Genomic DNA, 18,521 nt, shown 5'->3' on the forward strand with positions numbered 1-18,521 from the left:
CCTCACGTATGTTCTTTTCCAAAAAGAACATAGTCTCAGGTGACAGTGATAACGTAAAATACCTGCAGTGTCGTCTTGAATGAAACGTATCAGGGAGTGATAGTCACTAAGTTCACTAAATTCTCACTTTCCACTTTCTTTTGACTTTGTCCTTCTAAGAGGTTGTCCCTTAGAGGTCAAAGTCAGAGGGGGCTGCGGGAATCCAGGGCAGCGCCCTTCCTTGGAAGCAGGCCATTGACCTACTCTTCTGCTAAAAGAGATCTGAAGAAGAGAGTAGAACAGTTACCCTTTAGTTTCTCTTGAAATCTCTGCTTCACAACAATTCATGCTTGTTTTAAACATCTAAGAAAAGTGTACATAGTTCTGGTGGACTTGCATATTCCAAATTCTTATGCACATATACACAAAGAAAAACAGCCCCCTTTCCTGTTAGCAAACCCTCCCCCCCACTAGGGGGTGCTTTGTGTTCAAGAACAGAATAGGACCCAATAGAACTCAGTAAGAAATGCAACTTGAACAGCACCTGATGAGATTTTCTAGGAAGTTCAGAACTGAAGAGTGCCTCGACTGTGCAGATGCCGTCAGTCGTGCTATTTAGATGAACAGCTGAAAGAGCCATGTGACATCTCCCCAGGCCCTCCTCCAAGGGTCCTCCAGTGTCGACAGTTCGCACCGCCCTGGCAACGCCTGACAGCGCGGAGAAGTGGCAGCCATCTAAATGCCCACAGATTATTCTGAGGGAAGAATCTCTTCGGGGATTACACTGGCCAAAGAAATGGCAGATATGGTTTTAGAGCCAGCACTGTCCTAGAGTTTTTGTTTGCGCTTTAAGGTTAAAATTAAGGATTTTTTTTTTACTTGTTAGGATTAGCCTAAAGGTGAGACAACTATGTAAAAACAGTGGGTTCGAAATTATGAGTTCAACCAGAGACTGGAAAATCAGCTGCCATTGGTGATAAGTAGTGGGTTTTATGTCGGAGCAATTTAGTGTCTTTGTGCATCAATTTAGCAAACGTGAGCTTATTAAAATGACCTTTAATGGATGGCGGAGCATGCTTACATTTGGAGATGAGATTGTGCTTCTTAAATACTTAATCACAAGGCTCCTGACCTCCAAGTCTACTTCAGTCATGTGGTGGAAGATAAGCTGGGACTGTCTATGTATATTCAGTGGCCAACATAAAAAAAAACACACACACCATTTTTTCACTATAAAATTGAACTGTTTGTTTATTTAGCACCTCATCTTAATCCAAAAATAACAGCATTGGTTTGGGTTTGTTTTTCTTTGGGGGTGGATAGCTTTTTGTTTTTATTTTTAATTTTTGTTATTAATAAAAATTACATCTACTTAAGGTGTATATATATATATATATATATGCATAGTAAAATGATTGCTATAGTCAAACTACCATCTCATCTCCTCACATATTTACCTTGTGGTGTGCGTGTGTGTGTGTGTGTGTGTGTGTGGAGAGGGCACCTGAACTCTTGGTAAATTTCGAGTGTTCGATACAGTATTATTAACTACAGTCAATGTACTGTACACTTGGTCTCTGGACGTATTCACCACACACCCAGGCGGCAGACATTATGATTCCACTCCTAAGTCAGCTGTTCTGATTCCCAAATACTTGTGGTTGAAAGCAATAAATGTCCTAATACTGGCAAGATTGGTTCTTTTGTGAACTTACCCGTAGGACGAACTAGAGCAAACTATGAAAAAGTTATGTAAGTCTGTAACTCTTTAAGGAACACAGAGCAGGGACTCACTTATACAACCTCAAAGAAAAGGGAGAGAAGAAATCAAATTGTTTAAAAATTTTGAGGAAGTCAAATTTAAATTCTCAATAAATTTTGAGACTTATTTTAATAGTTTTTTAAATCTTCTTATCTGAAGAACGAACAGATATAGTAAAACTATTAAATATGTAGTGTCAGTTGGCCTTTCAGCCTGGAGGAGCTCATGTGTATCCGGGGAATGATTTACCTGTAAGAGAATCAGTACAGTCACAGAAATCTTTAGTTTAATGCAGAGCAGGGAGTATTCCTCAAGCATCTACTACCTGAATTTAGAGACCATATCCAAAATGAAAAGCAGCAGTCTCTTACTTATCAGATGTCAAATCCAAAGGCATAGCTGTTTGTGAAGACCCTGTTGTATTTTATTTGCCTGCCTCAGAGAGAGATCTGCTAACCTGTTCGTGGAAAGCTGTGCTTCCCGTCACTTTAAAGGTCAGTCCCGAGTCAGGTTACTCTAATGCTTCCTCCTGGCAAAAAAACAAGCATAGAAATCTCAGATTCTAAAATTCATTGGAATATTGATGAAGAAATTATTTTAGCAGAAGCAACATTGCTGTACTCAAGTCTGTGTTTATTATCAAGTTTGCCTCCAAACTCTGTAAGTGGGAGAAAAGTCAGGCTTTATCACTCTGTAAGCTCTCTTGGGAAAACAGAAATTACTGGGGTTTTTGCTTGTGAAGAACTCATTGTTGAGATTGTCAAAGGATTCAGTAAGTAGCTCTAACAAATAGAACAGCATGTCATTAGTGAGCAAGCAACAAGCATCTGTGCTGAAATCTGTGTCCAGTGTACTTAACGCTGCACAGAGCATATTTTTATTCAGACTGTTTGTAGCTAAATGTATCCTAAAGACAACTCTCCAGTAAGGGCTTGTCTCCTGCTTCCTGGGTGGTGGTGTTTCTAGTGTTTAATTTGTGTGTGGGGGGGAGGGTGGGTCAAGTGAAGGGGGTCACTGCTACTTGAAAATTGGCTCTCTAGGAGGGGTCAAACCAGGTTATCTATAGTGTGACCTTCCCTCATCTCCTCAGGGCAACTGCATTTCAATGTGGACCAAAGGCTGAAGTCACAGATGTGAGGCACTGATCATAGGATCTCAGAAAACAGCTTTTGGGGGACGGGACAGGTGTGATCTCCCTGGAGCCTCTGAATGTACAGTGTGTAGGTCTACCTTTCTCAGAGCTGAAATTTCAAGTCCTTGTTACAGATTGACCTGGAATCCTAGAGTCTGGTTTGATCAGTTTATCAACTCCAGAATGATAGAGAGGGGTACACAGGGAGGACTTGGATCAGCTGTAGTGGATTATTTCTTTAATGAAAAACTAAATTCTGGGTTACTTACAATAGCTGCCTTGTTGGGGGAGTTGTAGTGGGTATTTTTTTTGTTTTGTTTTTAGTACTTGGGAAGATGCTTCAAGCAATAATATATTAGATGTGCAATACTTTCTTCAGGTAGTGCGCACTGGCGTTGGCAGGGTGAGGATTGTTACAACAGGCTGCCTTTAGTTATCACGCTAAGATGGATGTGCCTCTCAACAAGCCCCTTCTGACCAGACGGTTAATTTACTGTTTCAGCTGGAGTTCAACCTCAGCAGGAAGTGGAACTGAATTTTACAGGGTTCTCCTTGTCCAAACTAGAGCACACTTACTGCTTTCTCCCCATATTCCTTCCCCAGCAAGACCAGCTACCAGCAAGTCGTTTTACCAATTTTCATCAGTCTGGCCACAGGAAAAACATCCTGTTTCTTTAAATCAGCAATGTTCAAATTATCATGTAGAAACCAACTCCCTATCAATTTTCTCCACATTTAATCCTCAGCTTCTTGTCATATTTTCATTTTTCTGCATTGGTTCCCATGGTAACAAGCCTGTTGGCAGAGCAAGTGTGACTCTGCTTTTAGCCTTCTGCACATTACAAAATCCTTTTAGTGATCCTCAAGCAAGCATCATTATAAAAGGGCAGGAAGAGACTAATTCGTTAGCTAATATCTTTCATCTCTTTCCCTACCACTGCATTTACCCCCCATCCCCAAACTACCCACGCTAACCCAAAAGACAGCTTTCAAGGATACTGTCCAGAATCCCTTCACTTATTGATACAACTATTCAAAGGACCTTCCTATCCACCTGCAGAAGGACTGAATCTTTTGGTTTAGGATTCCTCTTCTAGGTATCAGTAACTTCAGACATGAACACATATTCAATGCAATGCCCCCTCTGACAATGGCTCGCTGGGGGCGGCACGGAGCAGCAATTTACATTAATTTCTCTATAAAATAGTCTCACACTGCATCTTAGATGTTAATACAGCCTAGGGCATATGCATGTCCTGGATTGAGCCTTAAAGACAGTGGGGACATTTAAACAGATTTTCTCCCAATGAATAGTTATGTGGCACAGGAGGGAAAGCCAAGGAGTCATCACAGAGAACTGAGCTCCTGAAGATGAAAACTTTTTTTAAAAATGTAGAGAAGAGGACATTGCAACTGGTGGTTGGGTGGGAGCAAGGAAGATTCACTCATTTGGGAGAATTCAGGGTCCAACTATGGAAAAGGCCTTAAGAAACCCATTGAAAGCTGAGGAAATTGTGCATAGAGAAGAAGGAGTTTTTGAGAGAACTGTCTGAAGAAAGGGAGCCTGCAAATAAGAGCACAGCTTCGTGCAGACTTTGGCCCAACTCTTTAACACGTTTTTCCAAGTAATGATTTCCTTATGGGTTTTGTGGCCTGGCATTAAGTTAAATGCCTAGCAACCCCAAGTCTCCTATGTCCTCAATACTCAGAAAAATTAAGAACTGTTCATCAGAAAGTAAACAGTCCTCATATTTGAACGTGCTTTTATTTTCTGGAAAGGTTAATGAATTCAGGGGAATGAAAATAGATGTTAGACATAAAATGTGGGTATCTCAGTTATAGTTTAAGAAAATTATCAAATGTAAATTACTCCTTTTGGGGGTGTCTTATAAAATATGTGATACTTAAGCACATTGAAGTTTTAGTTAGCTAATTATATTGTACAAAGATACTTTTGGCCCTTTAAAGGTTATTTTCCTACATCAAGAAAAGTTTTCTTATATTAAAAACTTTTTATTGTGACTCAGGTTTTGTGTCTCTGTAGAGACATGCATACACAGGTGTTTTTCCCTTTGTGCACTTATTTTGCACAGGTAATGAGGTTAAATAATGCCCAGGTATGCAGGTCAACTGATCTTTATAATAGCTAAATGAAGAAAAGCATTTGATGGACAAAAGAAATCACATTATACTTCTTTGCATCTTTCCATCCCTCTTCCCCAGCATTCTGCTAAAGAACATCTACTTAGGAAATCTTATGCTTTTTTTTTTTTTTTTTGGAAAGTCTATAGGAAAACCAAGATGAAACTCTCAGGCAGATAGAACATAAAGCTGTTCTCATATTTGTTAGAATGATCATTTATTTTCAGTGTGGTGCTGAAATAAATTTATTTTTAATATTTTGAGTCTTTCCACTCAGAGAAGCCTTATTGGTCTTGAATGTGTAAAAGGCATCTGTTCAGGGCAGTAAGGAATGTTGTATGCTAAGTTTTTTTACTCTAGGATTTTTGGTTTTAGCGTTGATGACGAATGTTGTCAATGGAATGTAATAAATATTTTAATACTGCTGTACAATGTTTAGGCATTTCCCTTCAACATTCTCAACTACACTTTTCCTCCTTGAAAATGCAAGCCTTACTATTTTCTGTTTGGAATGAAGAGAAACATAATTGATAGATAAACCTGAAATCTTTGTCTCAAGAGCCAACCAAGTTTCTCTTTGTACTCAGTGTATAGAGGGACTAAAGGAAGCTTACAATGACATTGTCTTCATATGAAGGAGAAATTTTTTCCTAGTTGAGTACCAGAGGTAAATCTATTGAATTCTATCGCAAATGTCAAAGGCCATCCCAAATAACCTTGCAAAAGTTAAGATTTGCAAGTACTGTAATTTCATTTTCCCCATTTTAGGGCCACCAAAGGGCACCCCCCCCACACACACACCCAGATGTAAATAAGTAAACCATAAGATGAGCTATGGTCGCTTTCTGTTCAGAGAAGAAATGTTAAATTAACAGCAGCAATTCTAAACAAAGAGATTGGTTTTTAATTGGTTTGTAAAGAATTATAAGTAAAAGGGTTTTAAGGTTTTAGTAGCCACACAAAATACTCTTTCTTTCCTAAACTACTTGATGATTGATTACTTTTGATCTCAGTTATTTTGGAACATAATCCTTTTATTACTAATATAAATATGTCCTAATCCCACATATTTCTTTAATATTTTTCTAAATGCTAAGACCATGTACATACACATTTTCATTTGAGGTCATATAATTTGGGTAGTGAAATATTTCTCTTCTGTAAGTTTAAAAAGTCCTACACAGCAATGTAACAGGCCAATATCTTAGCAAAACGAGGAATCTCTACACACATCCTTTTTAGACAGCAGACTTCACTACCATATGTGCAGCACAACAGTGACATCTTAAGGCCAAGTGACCACAGCTCCTTTAGCCAGAGAAAGAACTTGAATTAGGATTTGTTTGTAAAGAAATTCCATTATATTGTCAAGTAGTTTTCAAGTTTACAATTTGCAACTGATAGATCTTTATAAGTGCTTCTTTATTTATTACTTCTTTTTCAGTCTTTGTGGACATTTTACTGTGCACTAGTAAATGCTGACATTTTACATAGACATATTGTACACTAATGCATGTATTTCACTACATAGTTTATTAACACTCCCCTTGTAAAACTTTTATGGAAGAAACAAGCCACAGCAGTATAGCAAAAGAGGCTTAATCTTTATAAATTGGGGCCTTTTCTGTCTCTTTGCTAGCCTAGGTGGCCATATACAAATTCGAGTGGGAGGGGGCAGGAAACACCTCTTAATATTTAAGGTTTTCTACACAGGTGAACTCTTGCCAATTCAAAACTAATTGCTTACTTTAATAAAAAATTTTACCATTTTATATAAAAATTAAATCACATGATGTTTAATTGAAATGGCTGTATTGTAATTAATATTTTGAGATAATTGTGATTTTGGGCTTAAATTATATATAAAAGTTGTCATTTTTGTATGTGTTAAAACTACTGTATCACAATTAACAGTACTTTTTAGTTGAACTACATACTGATGTAAATAAAACTGAATGGAGACATATTTACTACTTTATTAACATAGATTATGAATGTACTTAATGGATTTTTTTGCAGTATGAGACCATAATGACCTTGAAAGCTGCTTCATTTTATGTGCAAAGAAGTCCTCTGAATTTCTATTTTAAACTTACTGAATCAGTGAAATAGTTAATTTGCAAATGCTAGCTGTATCCTCCAGTTTTGTTTTATGTATTGACACTAATCTATAAAGGTGTACGATGTGATTAGAATGCATTTTGAAGATGCTTTCTGTACAGATACAGAACACAGGGACTAAAATAATGCTGTGCAGTGTATAGCAGAGCCATTTTCGGCTCTGGTGTACTCAACTTTTTCAGTATTTAAAACAAGTGTTTTGAATAACATAAAAGTCTCTTTATTGTATAAATAATAAAATGTCACCTTATTGTACAGTGTCTTGTTTAATGTCAAAGCAAGATTTTTCTTAGTCAACCAGAATTGTAGTAAGAAAACAGCATGTTTGTTTTAAAGAAAAACACAGACATTGTAATATTTGCAAATGTAACTTTTACTATGAACATGTACTATTTATCTTTATTAGTAATGATTTTTTTTATAATATGAGCATGCCTCAATCATCCAAAAGGTATCTATCTATCTATCTATCTATCTATCTATCCATCCACCCATCTATGTGAGTTAATACACATTCTATTGATTGGCTACTTAATTGAATCACATGGTAAGTTTTATAATGACTGATCAGCCTAGCCTACTTCTCATGTTTCTGGTGTAAATAAAAATGTTTATATTTGATATTTATTAAATGAAATTCACCTGTAACAATTTCCCTTTTATAAAACTACGACATGACTACAAGTTTAGTTTTATGAACATTACAAGTAAACTTTAAAATTAAGGCCCTGGAATTAAAAATGGCACAAGGGTGGATTACACTATACCACAGACAAGATTATGTATACAAATACCTGTTCAGTAAGTATTTAAACAAAGTACATTTCAAGATTTCTATGTAGTATACATTACTAGTTATGCTCTGTTGCTAATATCTATAGAATTAATAAAATCAGGTCTTCAGTACTTTTTAATAAAAAGAACAAAAAATATTTTTACACTGATAACACTGAGGGAAAAATACGCACATCCAGTCTCTTTAAACTTCTTGAATCTAGAAGGACCAGATTATTGCATGTAAACTTAATACAAAGACATCATTTAAAAAACCTTGTCAAGTTTTAAATTCAAAATTGTGAGAGTAATTATAACAACCCTTTTATTATTTTCTCCACTAATAACTAGATCTTGTGTAGCATTTCTGTGACCTTAGAAACAATGACAAAATGATTTCATAAAACATGGGGTAAAGGCTAGAAGTATTTCAACTAGATTAAAACAAAAACAATACTGTGATGTTAATTTTAAACTTATGGTGAACCCAACTATATCACAAAAGTCCTATCATCAGTAACTGAAAAGTCTGATTTTTTTAAAAGGCAAAGGGCAAATTCAAGTCAATTTTATATCAAATAAAAAGATCAAAATTGGGTGGTCATACTCAAGTGAGTGGTCACATTATATGTTAACAGAAACAGAAATGGGGGGGGAACCACTTCTACAAAAATGCTTTGTCATAAAAGTATTACACTACATTAAATTAAAATTCAGTTTAAAAAAACTGTCTTCCATGTTACAAGGGAATGAAAATGAGTAGGATAAATCTTGTGCAAAACATTCAGACCATACGCATGTACACTACACATGTATCACCATTACAAATGTACACAACACCTCAGAAAACGTTAATTATCAATGTAAGAATTCTAAGAATTAACATGACCAGAATTATAAAACAACTCCAATTTAAGCAGGAATTCGGTCTCTCAAATATTCCAGAATAGCAGCTGTCCCTTTCATTAATATGGCTGCTCGAGGAACGCGGAATGGATTCCCATCTAGTAGTAATGTTCTAAACAAAGGAGAGAAATTAAGAATTTTAACCTTTTCCATTAGGGAGGCTTTTCTTCTAACTTCACTTATCATCTTATAAATAAGACTTGTGCACTTTTTTCCATTTGTCTATTTCAAATCTAGGCACTTAAACAGTTATAATTAGAACTGCAATAATAACCAAAACAGCATTAACAATACTTATCATGTGAAAGGTACTGTGCTAAGTAATTTAAGTTCATTGACTCAGTTATCTTAACCCTATAATGTAGGTACCGTTAATATTCCTACTTTAAAGATAAGGAAATAGAAGTTCAGAGAGGTAAGACAGACTTGTCTAAGGTCACCCAGCTGCTATCAAAGGGAGGAGCTGTGATGTGAACCATAATTTAACCCATCCTTTTCTCAGTCTCATAATAACCATATACTAAATGGTGGATTTATACAAGTTGGGGCAAAAATAGGTTTACAGTTGTGAGTGCCCAGAACAGTTTATTTTTATTATTATTTACTAATTATTGTATTATTTCCCATACGAACTGCAAGCCTGCTTTTGCCCCACCCTGTATTTCCACAGGTGTGGAATGAGCACACTGGCAAGCGCTCCCCTAAGGGCTAAACTGTGATCAGTATGTCCCCCTCCACCCTGGGAAACACTGACGCATGTCTGCCCCCTCCTACCCTTGACCAGATACACATATAAAAACCTATTTACTTGTTCTGAAATGAAGTTCAATTTAAAATTCAAGGGCCTGTTAACTTATTTAATAATTAAGAAATGCCTTAAATTATAAGATAAACTTTTGTATTAATTTTCAATAACTTAAGTATTTATGTACACCAAAGTCAAAGGATTCACACCATATAATATCTAACATATCTAAATTATATCTTCAAATACTTCCATGAGCCTTGGGAATTCTTGTAAAGATTAATTTTTCTTAATTTATAGAAGTTAATTACAGTCAATCCTCATTATTCAGACTTTACATTTGCAGATTTGCCTACTCACTACAACTTGTATGTAACCCCAAAATCAAGGCAGCTGGCACTTTCAAGGTTATTCTTTGACACGCATAGATCAGCAAAAACCCTGAGTGACTGGATAGGCACATTCGCCACTGAGGTCGAACAGGTGCCTTCTTGTTTCATTCAGCTCCCACACTGTAAACAAGGGTCCTGTCCCCAGTCTACTTAGTGTGTCATTTTTGTATTTTTGCACTTGTTGGTAATTTCACTGTTTGAAATGGTCTACAAGTGTAGTGCTGAAGTGCTCTCTAGTTTTCTTAAATGAGAAGGCTGTCATGGGCCTTTAGAGAAAATACATATTAGACAAGTTTCATTCAGGCATGAATTCTAGTGCTGTTTGGCCATAGTTCAATGTTGATGAATCAATGATATTTAAGAAGTTGTCTTAGCACAAAAATACACATTAAAAAATAAAAAGTTATGTATTAATTGGTTGAAAATGCTGTGACCAGAGGCCTGTAAGAACCTAACCCTTGCATCTAGGAGTAATGGTTCAGTCTTAATTCATTTGATGTTTACAGAGATTTGATAGAATAAAACTGCTGCCAATAATGAAAATTAACTGCACTTGCCCCCTACGATTCACTAATAAGAGCTACCAGAGCAGATGCCAGTCCTGCCCTAGTAAAGTAAAATATGCCAGACCATCACCTGCAGTTTTCAATAATGAAATTACTTCCCACACATCCTGCTCGGCTTTCTTGTTAACATCTCAGACTCCCCTTATAGTCACTTAACAAGCATTTATGCTCTAGGCACTGGGATAACTTTCTTTAAAGGAAGACAAAGAAATGGTAAAAATGAGTCTAAACAGAGAGGATGGGAAATTAGAGGAGTGACTAACTCTAGAGAATAAGGAAGGTTTTCAAATGTGATATTTGGGTTAATTATTGATAAAAGCAAGGTAAAGGCATCTGAGGCTGTGGTAACAGCAAACAGAGAGCAGGACCACGAAGCCCACTTGAAACAAATGCCGATAATGTGTAATCAAATTTTGAAAAACCCTAAATGCACAGCTGAATATATTCCCCTGACATTTTTACACAGCAATTTCAGATTACACAGTGATGAGAAAAGTATCACTAAAAACAATCAGTTACTTTATTTACATATATGTATGAGATAAACAAAGCTAAAAAAATAAATTTGGTAAAATTTGTAAAACAGAATTGGTATTTTGGGTTTGTTATCTATTATTTTTAACAAAACATTACATTTTTTACTTCAACTTTCCTGCTAGAGTATCTCAACAGAAAAACAAAACAACCAAAATGGCACTTCAAAAAATCAAACAAATGGGAAAACTTAGTACTACAATGGTGTAGTTACCTTAAGTTCACACAATTACCAAGCTCTGGTGGAATTTGTAGGAGGTCATTATTTTGAAGGTCCAATGTGATCAGATTTCCCATTGTCTTCAACTTTTCAGGATCCACAGATCCAACCTGATTATTACTAATCAAAATTGTTTCAAGTGTGGGAATGTGATACAGAACTTCAGGTAGTATTTTGAACCTACATAAATATATTGGAATCAGAGGCAAAATCATTCATTCAAATAGATGACTTTAATTTTGCTATTTTGAGATAAAACTTTCTTTAGTGTAAGTTATTTTAGATTTGGTTTAAGTCTTACATTCAAATTTGCCAGAAAATAAATAATATGAACTAATTTTAGAAACCCTGAAATATACATTAGGTGGATAGATTTGTAACGGTTCCTGTTTATTGTATAAAATCAAAAGTTTAAAGTAAATTCTACAATGTTTTCCTTTTCACATTCAAGAGACAGGTAAATCTTCCTGAGATCCTGTATAGAATGTCTCCATGTAGGTATTCTTCCAGAGTTCACTTGCATTTCTTATGAAAGAGAATCACTGCTAAACTTAAGTAAAAATTCAAGATTCCTATTTGCTTTGAATGAAGTCTCAAAAACAAGTGCATTTTTGGTTCTTGAAAAAGATGATAAACTAGCACAGGCTACCAGCTTCCCCATCCAAAGCAACCCTGAAGATGTCCCAAGGGAAGTAAGAAAGCCAATGGCTCTTAGAGTGATTAACACAAATCCCTGAGGACCTCTTGGTGCAACAGTGAAGGCTAAACTGAAGACAGCTCCGTAGTTCCAGAGGGACAGGGGAGTCAATAACCAGGAGTACAGCTGGACCAAACTGCCTCCTCCAATTAGTCCCTTCTCTTCTTTCTCACCAACCCACAAACAAGGTAATTTAAAAAGAAGTGGCTCAACTGTTAATATAGAAGTTAAGGTTAACTTTTGCCACTTCCCCAAAGATATTACCTCATAATGCAATTGACAACTCAACAGATAATTCAATAGAGAAATGATAGTTCAATAGAGAAATGGCAGTTCAATTCACAAGTAAAAATTAGGAGAGATCTGAGAAATCCATCTATTTTTAAATTATGAGAACAACAATATAACCTACACATGAGAAAGCAAAGATAATGGAGCACACAGAACAAAAATTTAAATAGGCAGCATTTTAACATCACTATGCCTTAGCTTCTTCATTTGTCTAGAGGGTATTATAGTAGCAGCACAAAATTTATACACTTGTGCCATATTAAACTCCTTGAAAGGTCCCAAACACAGCATGTTCTCACATGGTTGTGCCTTAGTACACACTACTTGCTCTACCTGAGATGAGACTTATCCCTGTGATCTGGCAAATAGCTGCCTATTTTTCCTCAGTCTTGGTTATAATGCTATCTCCTTAACCTTCAGGTAATTTCAGGAACACTTCTGTGCATTATGCTTCAATTGTAACAACTATAATTATTAAAATGATTAAAAAGAACAAAAAGCTATTATATGTCAGTTGTGAAAACTCCAAGCAAGCAACATCACTTTCAATTCTAAGCAGAACTAAGTGAAAATAAACCAAGATATTTAACGAAAGTAAAACTACACGGCTTTTTTGTTTGGCTCTTTTAGTTGTATTCTCTAGTTAGACCTACAAATTTTAAAGGAATAATAGTCACAGATTTGCCTGTTCTCTTACCTATTAAAGGAAAGATTGATTGTTTGTAGTCTTATCAACGATTGCATTTCTTCAGGCAAAGAATTTAAAAAATTGTTTCTAAATTGGAAAGAAAAAGATGATTTACAAAAAAGTTTTGTTCAGCTTTAATTTATAATTTAAGTATTGATCAGACAAAAATTCTGTAGCTCTGTCAATCTTTGATCTGATTTCACTAAGGCTAAGTCCTAAGAATGCTAAATCAGTCAGCTGCCTCAAGAATTTAGTTAGTGTACCAAATCCTAATACCAATGCGCAACCAATCAACAATGCAATGACCTCTTTAACAGTAGAATAAACACTGTAAATTAATCCCTTATGTCTTTCAAATTAAACTCAGCAATACTTCTCATGGTCAGGACCCTTTAGATCGTGCCTGGAAATACTACATTATTTGATACCACAGATATTTCACAGGTGTTAATGCATATATATCTTGCATGCAGACATGAAATTCTACTCCAAAAACTTGAAATATTATATGAAAAAATAAAACAGGACAGAAAAGAGATACTATGTGTTTAGAAATGTGTAACTTTCTATTACGCAAGTCCATTTCTACTTTAAGTTTAGAAGTTCAATTTGCACAGTGTTTTGTTTTTTTTTTTTTTTAGATTGTATGGTGAACCATGGTAGTAAACAGAATCTCATTTACTGGTGAAGGATCGGGGAGGATGTTGGAAGGAAGGTTAACAAAATGATGGGATTCCAGAGGCTGTATACTACCTATAATAGAAAGTATCTATGAGAAAATTATATCCAACTAGATGGCTACATATTATAATTGAATAATTTTCTCTAACCTATTTCTTTACATTCAGGAGTCAAGCCTAATATTTAAGAGCTGTATTTTCTACAGCTCAGCCTGTGTTCTGTTTTCTTTTCTCTGCACTTTTCTCCAATCACTGCCTTTATTAAGTTGTATGGAATAACCTATTGCTGGTTTCTATACTTTTCAAGAAAGTCTTATAAATACTAGTATCAAATATACAAGCATATTTTAGTCACTTAAGTGGAAACTTCCAGATATGGTTGCAGATGAAGGTATACACACATGCACACACACCACTGAAGAAGGGGATGAAAAGAAATAAAGACAGCAACAAATGGGGACATGACCTCATCTCTCTGCTGTTAATACCAAACTAAAATGTGGTTTTGTACTGTTTTGCCAGTACAATTGCCACCCCCCAAAACAGAAGTCTACATTTAGTAGGAGCAGAGTAAAGTAGATTTGCTTTAATCCCATAAATAAAAAATTTTGTTTCTACAGGCAAAATAAAACAGACATAACTTAGCATATTGTTATTTGACTACTGTTTGAGCAGAACTAGAGGAACTATAAATAAACTAAAAAACACACCTAGTAACAATACATGAGCAGTAGGAAGCCTAGGCAGTAGACACATAGTTTAGGATAAAGTTTTACAGCCCATGCAAACAAATGACTATCTAACCCTGAGACATGTAAAACCATGAGATGTGATGCTTCTGATGCTATCACATTAACTTTGAACATTTTTCAACTTCCTATTACATCTACAGAACCTTAAGTAGTTTCTTTTGTTTTTGTTGCCACTCATAGTGTTCCTCTTCTTTATTTCTGGCCATGCATATTTAATATAATATTTTGGAACCAAATAGTTTCTTTTTAAGAGAAGCCATGCCAGCTAGCTGCTATGCCAGCATAGAGTTGACAGCTTTATACTATTTGCTTTCAGAAAAAGAAGAATGTGAAGCAAACACTTTCCTTGTGTTATTTGTAGTTCTACACAAGCATGAATCTATCAAAGAATGTGTTAGTATATTCTAGTATTTTAAATAATTTTGTCATATCAATTAACTTGTAATTTGTCTGTAAATGATAGATCTGATTAAAATACACCCTAAATGCTTAATTTTAAAGTTATCCTATATATTTTTACTAAACTAAACACCAATTTCCATACTTATTAAGAAAAATATAAGGGGAAGAGCAAAAGTTAGGCAAACTCAAAGACAAGTTATAATGAAAAAAATGAAGCAATAGTATCAATACATACCTGAGATCTAAAAAAGTCAATTTTTGAAGCATACATAATTCCAAGGATATAAAGGAAAGCTTATTAAAACTGAGATTGACATCAGAAGCCATGTCCTTCAGTTCCAAAATCCTGAAACAAAAGTAATCTAAAATGTTAGCACTTGAATTCAGAACCTCAAAACTATAAGCAGACCATAGAGGGTGGAAAGAACCCTACATTACATATCTGCTAATTATATTTTCTGTAACTTTCACGTTTCTCACAAAAATTTCAATCAGTTTGGATGTATAACTGATAAAAATAGATTTCTAAAAACAGCCTTAATATTAATCTGTCCCAAAATTTCTACATTTCCTTAAATGTATGTTGAAGTTTAAGAATCCATTTACTTTATATTTAAGCCAATTATGAACAAACAACAAAGATCAAAGCTATGCATTTTTTACTGTATTCTGTTAATGACTTGAATCCATAAAATAAATTATTTGAAATATATTCTGTAACATAAGTATTATTAATGCAAGAAATTTTACATATAATTTCACATTTAAAAACTATGAAAAATAATTATTTTTTTAACTAAGATGCAAACAAAACTTAGAATGAAGCACTAAATAGAAATGGCATCATGAACAGTTCTTACCTTTTTGGAATTTCACATAACTGATTCTTACTGAAGTTAATAGAAGTTATAATGTTGCTTTTTACTGCATCAAACACTTCATCAGGAATCAAAGTTGTTTGTTTATCACTAAAAAGATATTTAAAATCTGCATCATTCTTAGTAGTCCAGAACAATATTACTTTCCACTTTTAAAGAATTATACAGATTTTATAGAAATTATAAAAATTTTGAAGGTAGTTGACTATTTAGTTCTGTAAAGAATGCCATAAAAACCTGCCAGCCCACAAATGTTAGCTGTCAGGAGTTCAGACATACTGCGTCACAACACACTGCATCTCCTGAGCATTCATACACTCAATGGGAATAAAAATGAGAAATATATCTTCATAGTCTAAGATGTCTAGAAGTCATGTAGTAAATGGACAGTAATATAGTAAATGGATTCATCTACCTCAGAGTAGAATTAACTCTGTAATTTTAAAAATCTGTTCTGTCCCTTTTCCTAAAAATCTCTAACAGAGGTTATCCGTCAACTTTCTTTAGGTAAATAGTTAACTGCAAGATAAGAATTACTTTTAAAAGTTTAACATATACTAAACTAGGGTTTTCATAACCTCATCCAATTTCTCTCTCCTTTAGAGTATGACAAAGTAGGCAGTAGCAGCCTTGGAACTATTTCTGGTTCTGCCACTAACAAGCTTTGTCATTTATCTTCCCTGAATCTCAGTTCTGGGAAATTGTCATCTAAAGAGTTATTCATTGTTATTTATGCCAGATCTCTTGTAAATGTAAATTTCCTTTTCAGTAAGACTAACATTTTCATTAAGATTTTTAGTAAAATATAAATTTAACCTTAAATGAAAGTATAAAACTATGACATTTGCTTTAACAATTTGTTGGTTATAATTAGCCATTATTCTTATGTCGTTTTTTTACAATTTTTAATACCTAAAACATCATCCACTTAAAAACATCCTTGATGGAATGTTCACTGAATGACTATGTACAAGGAAACAATATTACTGGTGCAGTACGGGAGAACTGGGTAAGAAAGTCATTGTAATACAGATAGGATAAAAGACAGCTTAAATTTCACACGCATTATGTCTGTTACTTTGTCTGCTTTAGGGACCCATGTTCTGCTGTGCAGATGCATCATTTTTATCTTTTCAATCAGCAATGCTCAAGTCATGGGAAACTGATTTACTCTAATCAAACTTTGAAGATTCGTGCTATTTTTAAAAATTTAGTTGAAGGCATTTATGCCTTAAAATTGAGAATTCATTTGTATCTTAAATAGTATACTCCCTTCCAATTAAAATCTCTTAGGAAAGCAAATTACAATAAATTTAAAAACCAAATAATCTAAAACATATAATCATTAATTGCTATATTTATTATGCTTTAGTGATATCTGTGCATTTAAAAAGTAGGAATAGTTATCCCAAATAAAATTGTATCAATATTACTTTATAGATTATTTGGAAGATTAAAAGCAATAGCATGTGTCAAGTACTTAGCACAGTGCCTAGCTCAAAACAGAGATTGAATGGTGCCCATTCAGGGTAGAAAGATAGTCTGTCTCCTCATTCAGTGTACTATGATACCTAGCACAGAATTTGATATCTAATAGGCTCCAAAAATATCTACTAAATAAATGAGCATATTATGTGGAGGATAAAACATGCGAAGTTGCCATGTTTTATGCTATGCTATGATATGCTTTCATAGCATGCTATGCTATGAAAGAGAAGCACAAATTTAAGTGTTACAGTATCAAACAAGGAAGTTGGCTTAGAGTAGTGATTTCTATGTACATCCGAGAGTGGCAGACAAGAGGTGAGAGCAATGTAAATGAAACACAACAAATCTGAAAAGGAGAGTGTATACTGACTACTGACCAGGTGGTTCCTAGTGACACATAAGGAAAAGAGGCCAGATACTGAAGCTGGCTGTGTGGATAACTGAACAAATCTGGTCACTTACATGATTTGAGTCTATATTCTCCTGTATTTTCCTTATAATGCCAAGCTAATCACTGCAGTAAGTTTGATAGGATTGGTTATTTGTATCATCGTTGCCTTCATAGTGAAAGAACACTTGACAACCACTCCCAATCTCTGCGTAGGTATCTTGCTTCCCCAATTGAATACACTTCCATAATATACAAAAATAATTTTTAGGCTTCTGTCTCATTTTATACACCAACATTATAATCATTTCAGATTTAATATATGTACACATTATTTAACTTGCATTCATATATATTAACAGGATACAAACTCTGAAGCTTTGTTGCTTGGGGTGTTTATAACTAAATTATACTTATTTCTTATTTACCAATATAGACCCCACTACCACCAATATAGAATTCTCTCTGGATGCTGGAGTCAGAAAATTTTATTAACAACCAATACTGTCCCTCTCTTATTTTTTACAACAGTAAAATGTTGTTTATCATAAAAATTTTACTATTAATAACTATCAATTTATCTCAAGCACAACAAACACAAAACACCTAAGGAATGGACACTAAAGTTCATTGTACTTCTCATATACTTCTATCTCATCATTGTTTTTACAAGTGCTATTATTCTAAGGCAAGTACACTAATGCACTCTGATGAATTCTTCCTCACCAACTGTCCTTTTTCAGAAGGATTATTTCCAAAAGTTTCCAACATGTTCTGTTATGTTTAAAAAATGAGTTACATACCTGTAGTCTAATATTTTTAATGTGATGATGGCATGCACATTGACCCTGCACTCACTTGGTAGTGTCATGGCAGTCTCAATAACAGAGTCGCTTTGGCTAGGTCCATCATCTGAGAAAAAAAAAAGTCATATAAAACCAATATGTACAGTACAGTCATTTTTAAAAAACATGAAAATACATT

General features: G+C 34.5%; 1 protein-coding gene across 3 annotated transcripts in view; it reads right to left on the minus strand.

Annotated features, from left to right (window-relative positions):
- Positions 1–7,333: 7,333 nt before the first annotated feature.
- LRRC40 (leucine rich repeat containing 40) overlaps positions 7,334–18,521 on the minus strand; it is a 46,237-nt gene continuing 35,049 nt past the window's right edge. The window contains exons 10-15 of one of the 3 annotated variants that reach the window (XM_028512534.2): positions 18,341–18,449; positions 15,644–15,751; positions 15,019–15,129; positions 12,959–13,036; positions 11,268–11,453; positions 7,334–8,928 (exon numbers count right to left, since the gene is read on the minus strand). In XM_028512534.2, the coding sequence (XP_028368335.1) occupies positions 8,823–8,928; positions 11,268–11,453; positions 12,959–13,036; positions 15,019–15,129; positions 15,644–15,751; positions 18,341–18,449 (698 nt within the window). In that variant the 3' untranslated portion in view covers positions 7,334–8,822. The remainder of the gene's footprint in view (positions 8,929–11,267; positions 11,454–12,958; positions 13,037–15,018; positions 15,130–15,643; positions 15,752–18,340; positions 18,450–18,521) is intronic. The other 2 variants (XM_036026272.1, XM_036026273.1) reach the window with 2 other exon arrangements.

Source organism: Phyllostomus discolor, chromosome 5, assembly GCF_004126475.2.
Source record: "Phyllostomus discolor isolate MPI-MPIP mPhyDis1 chromosome 5, mPhyDis1.pri.v3, whole genome shotgun sequence".
NCBI classification, from domain to species: Eukaryota; Metazoa; Chordata; class Mammalia; order Chiroptera; family Phyllostomidae; genus Phyllostomus; species Phyllostomus discolor.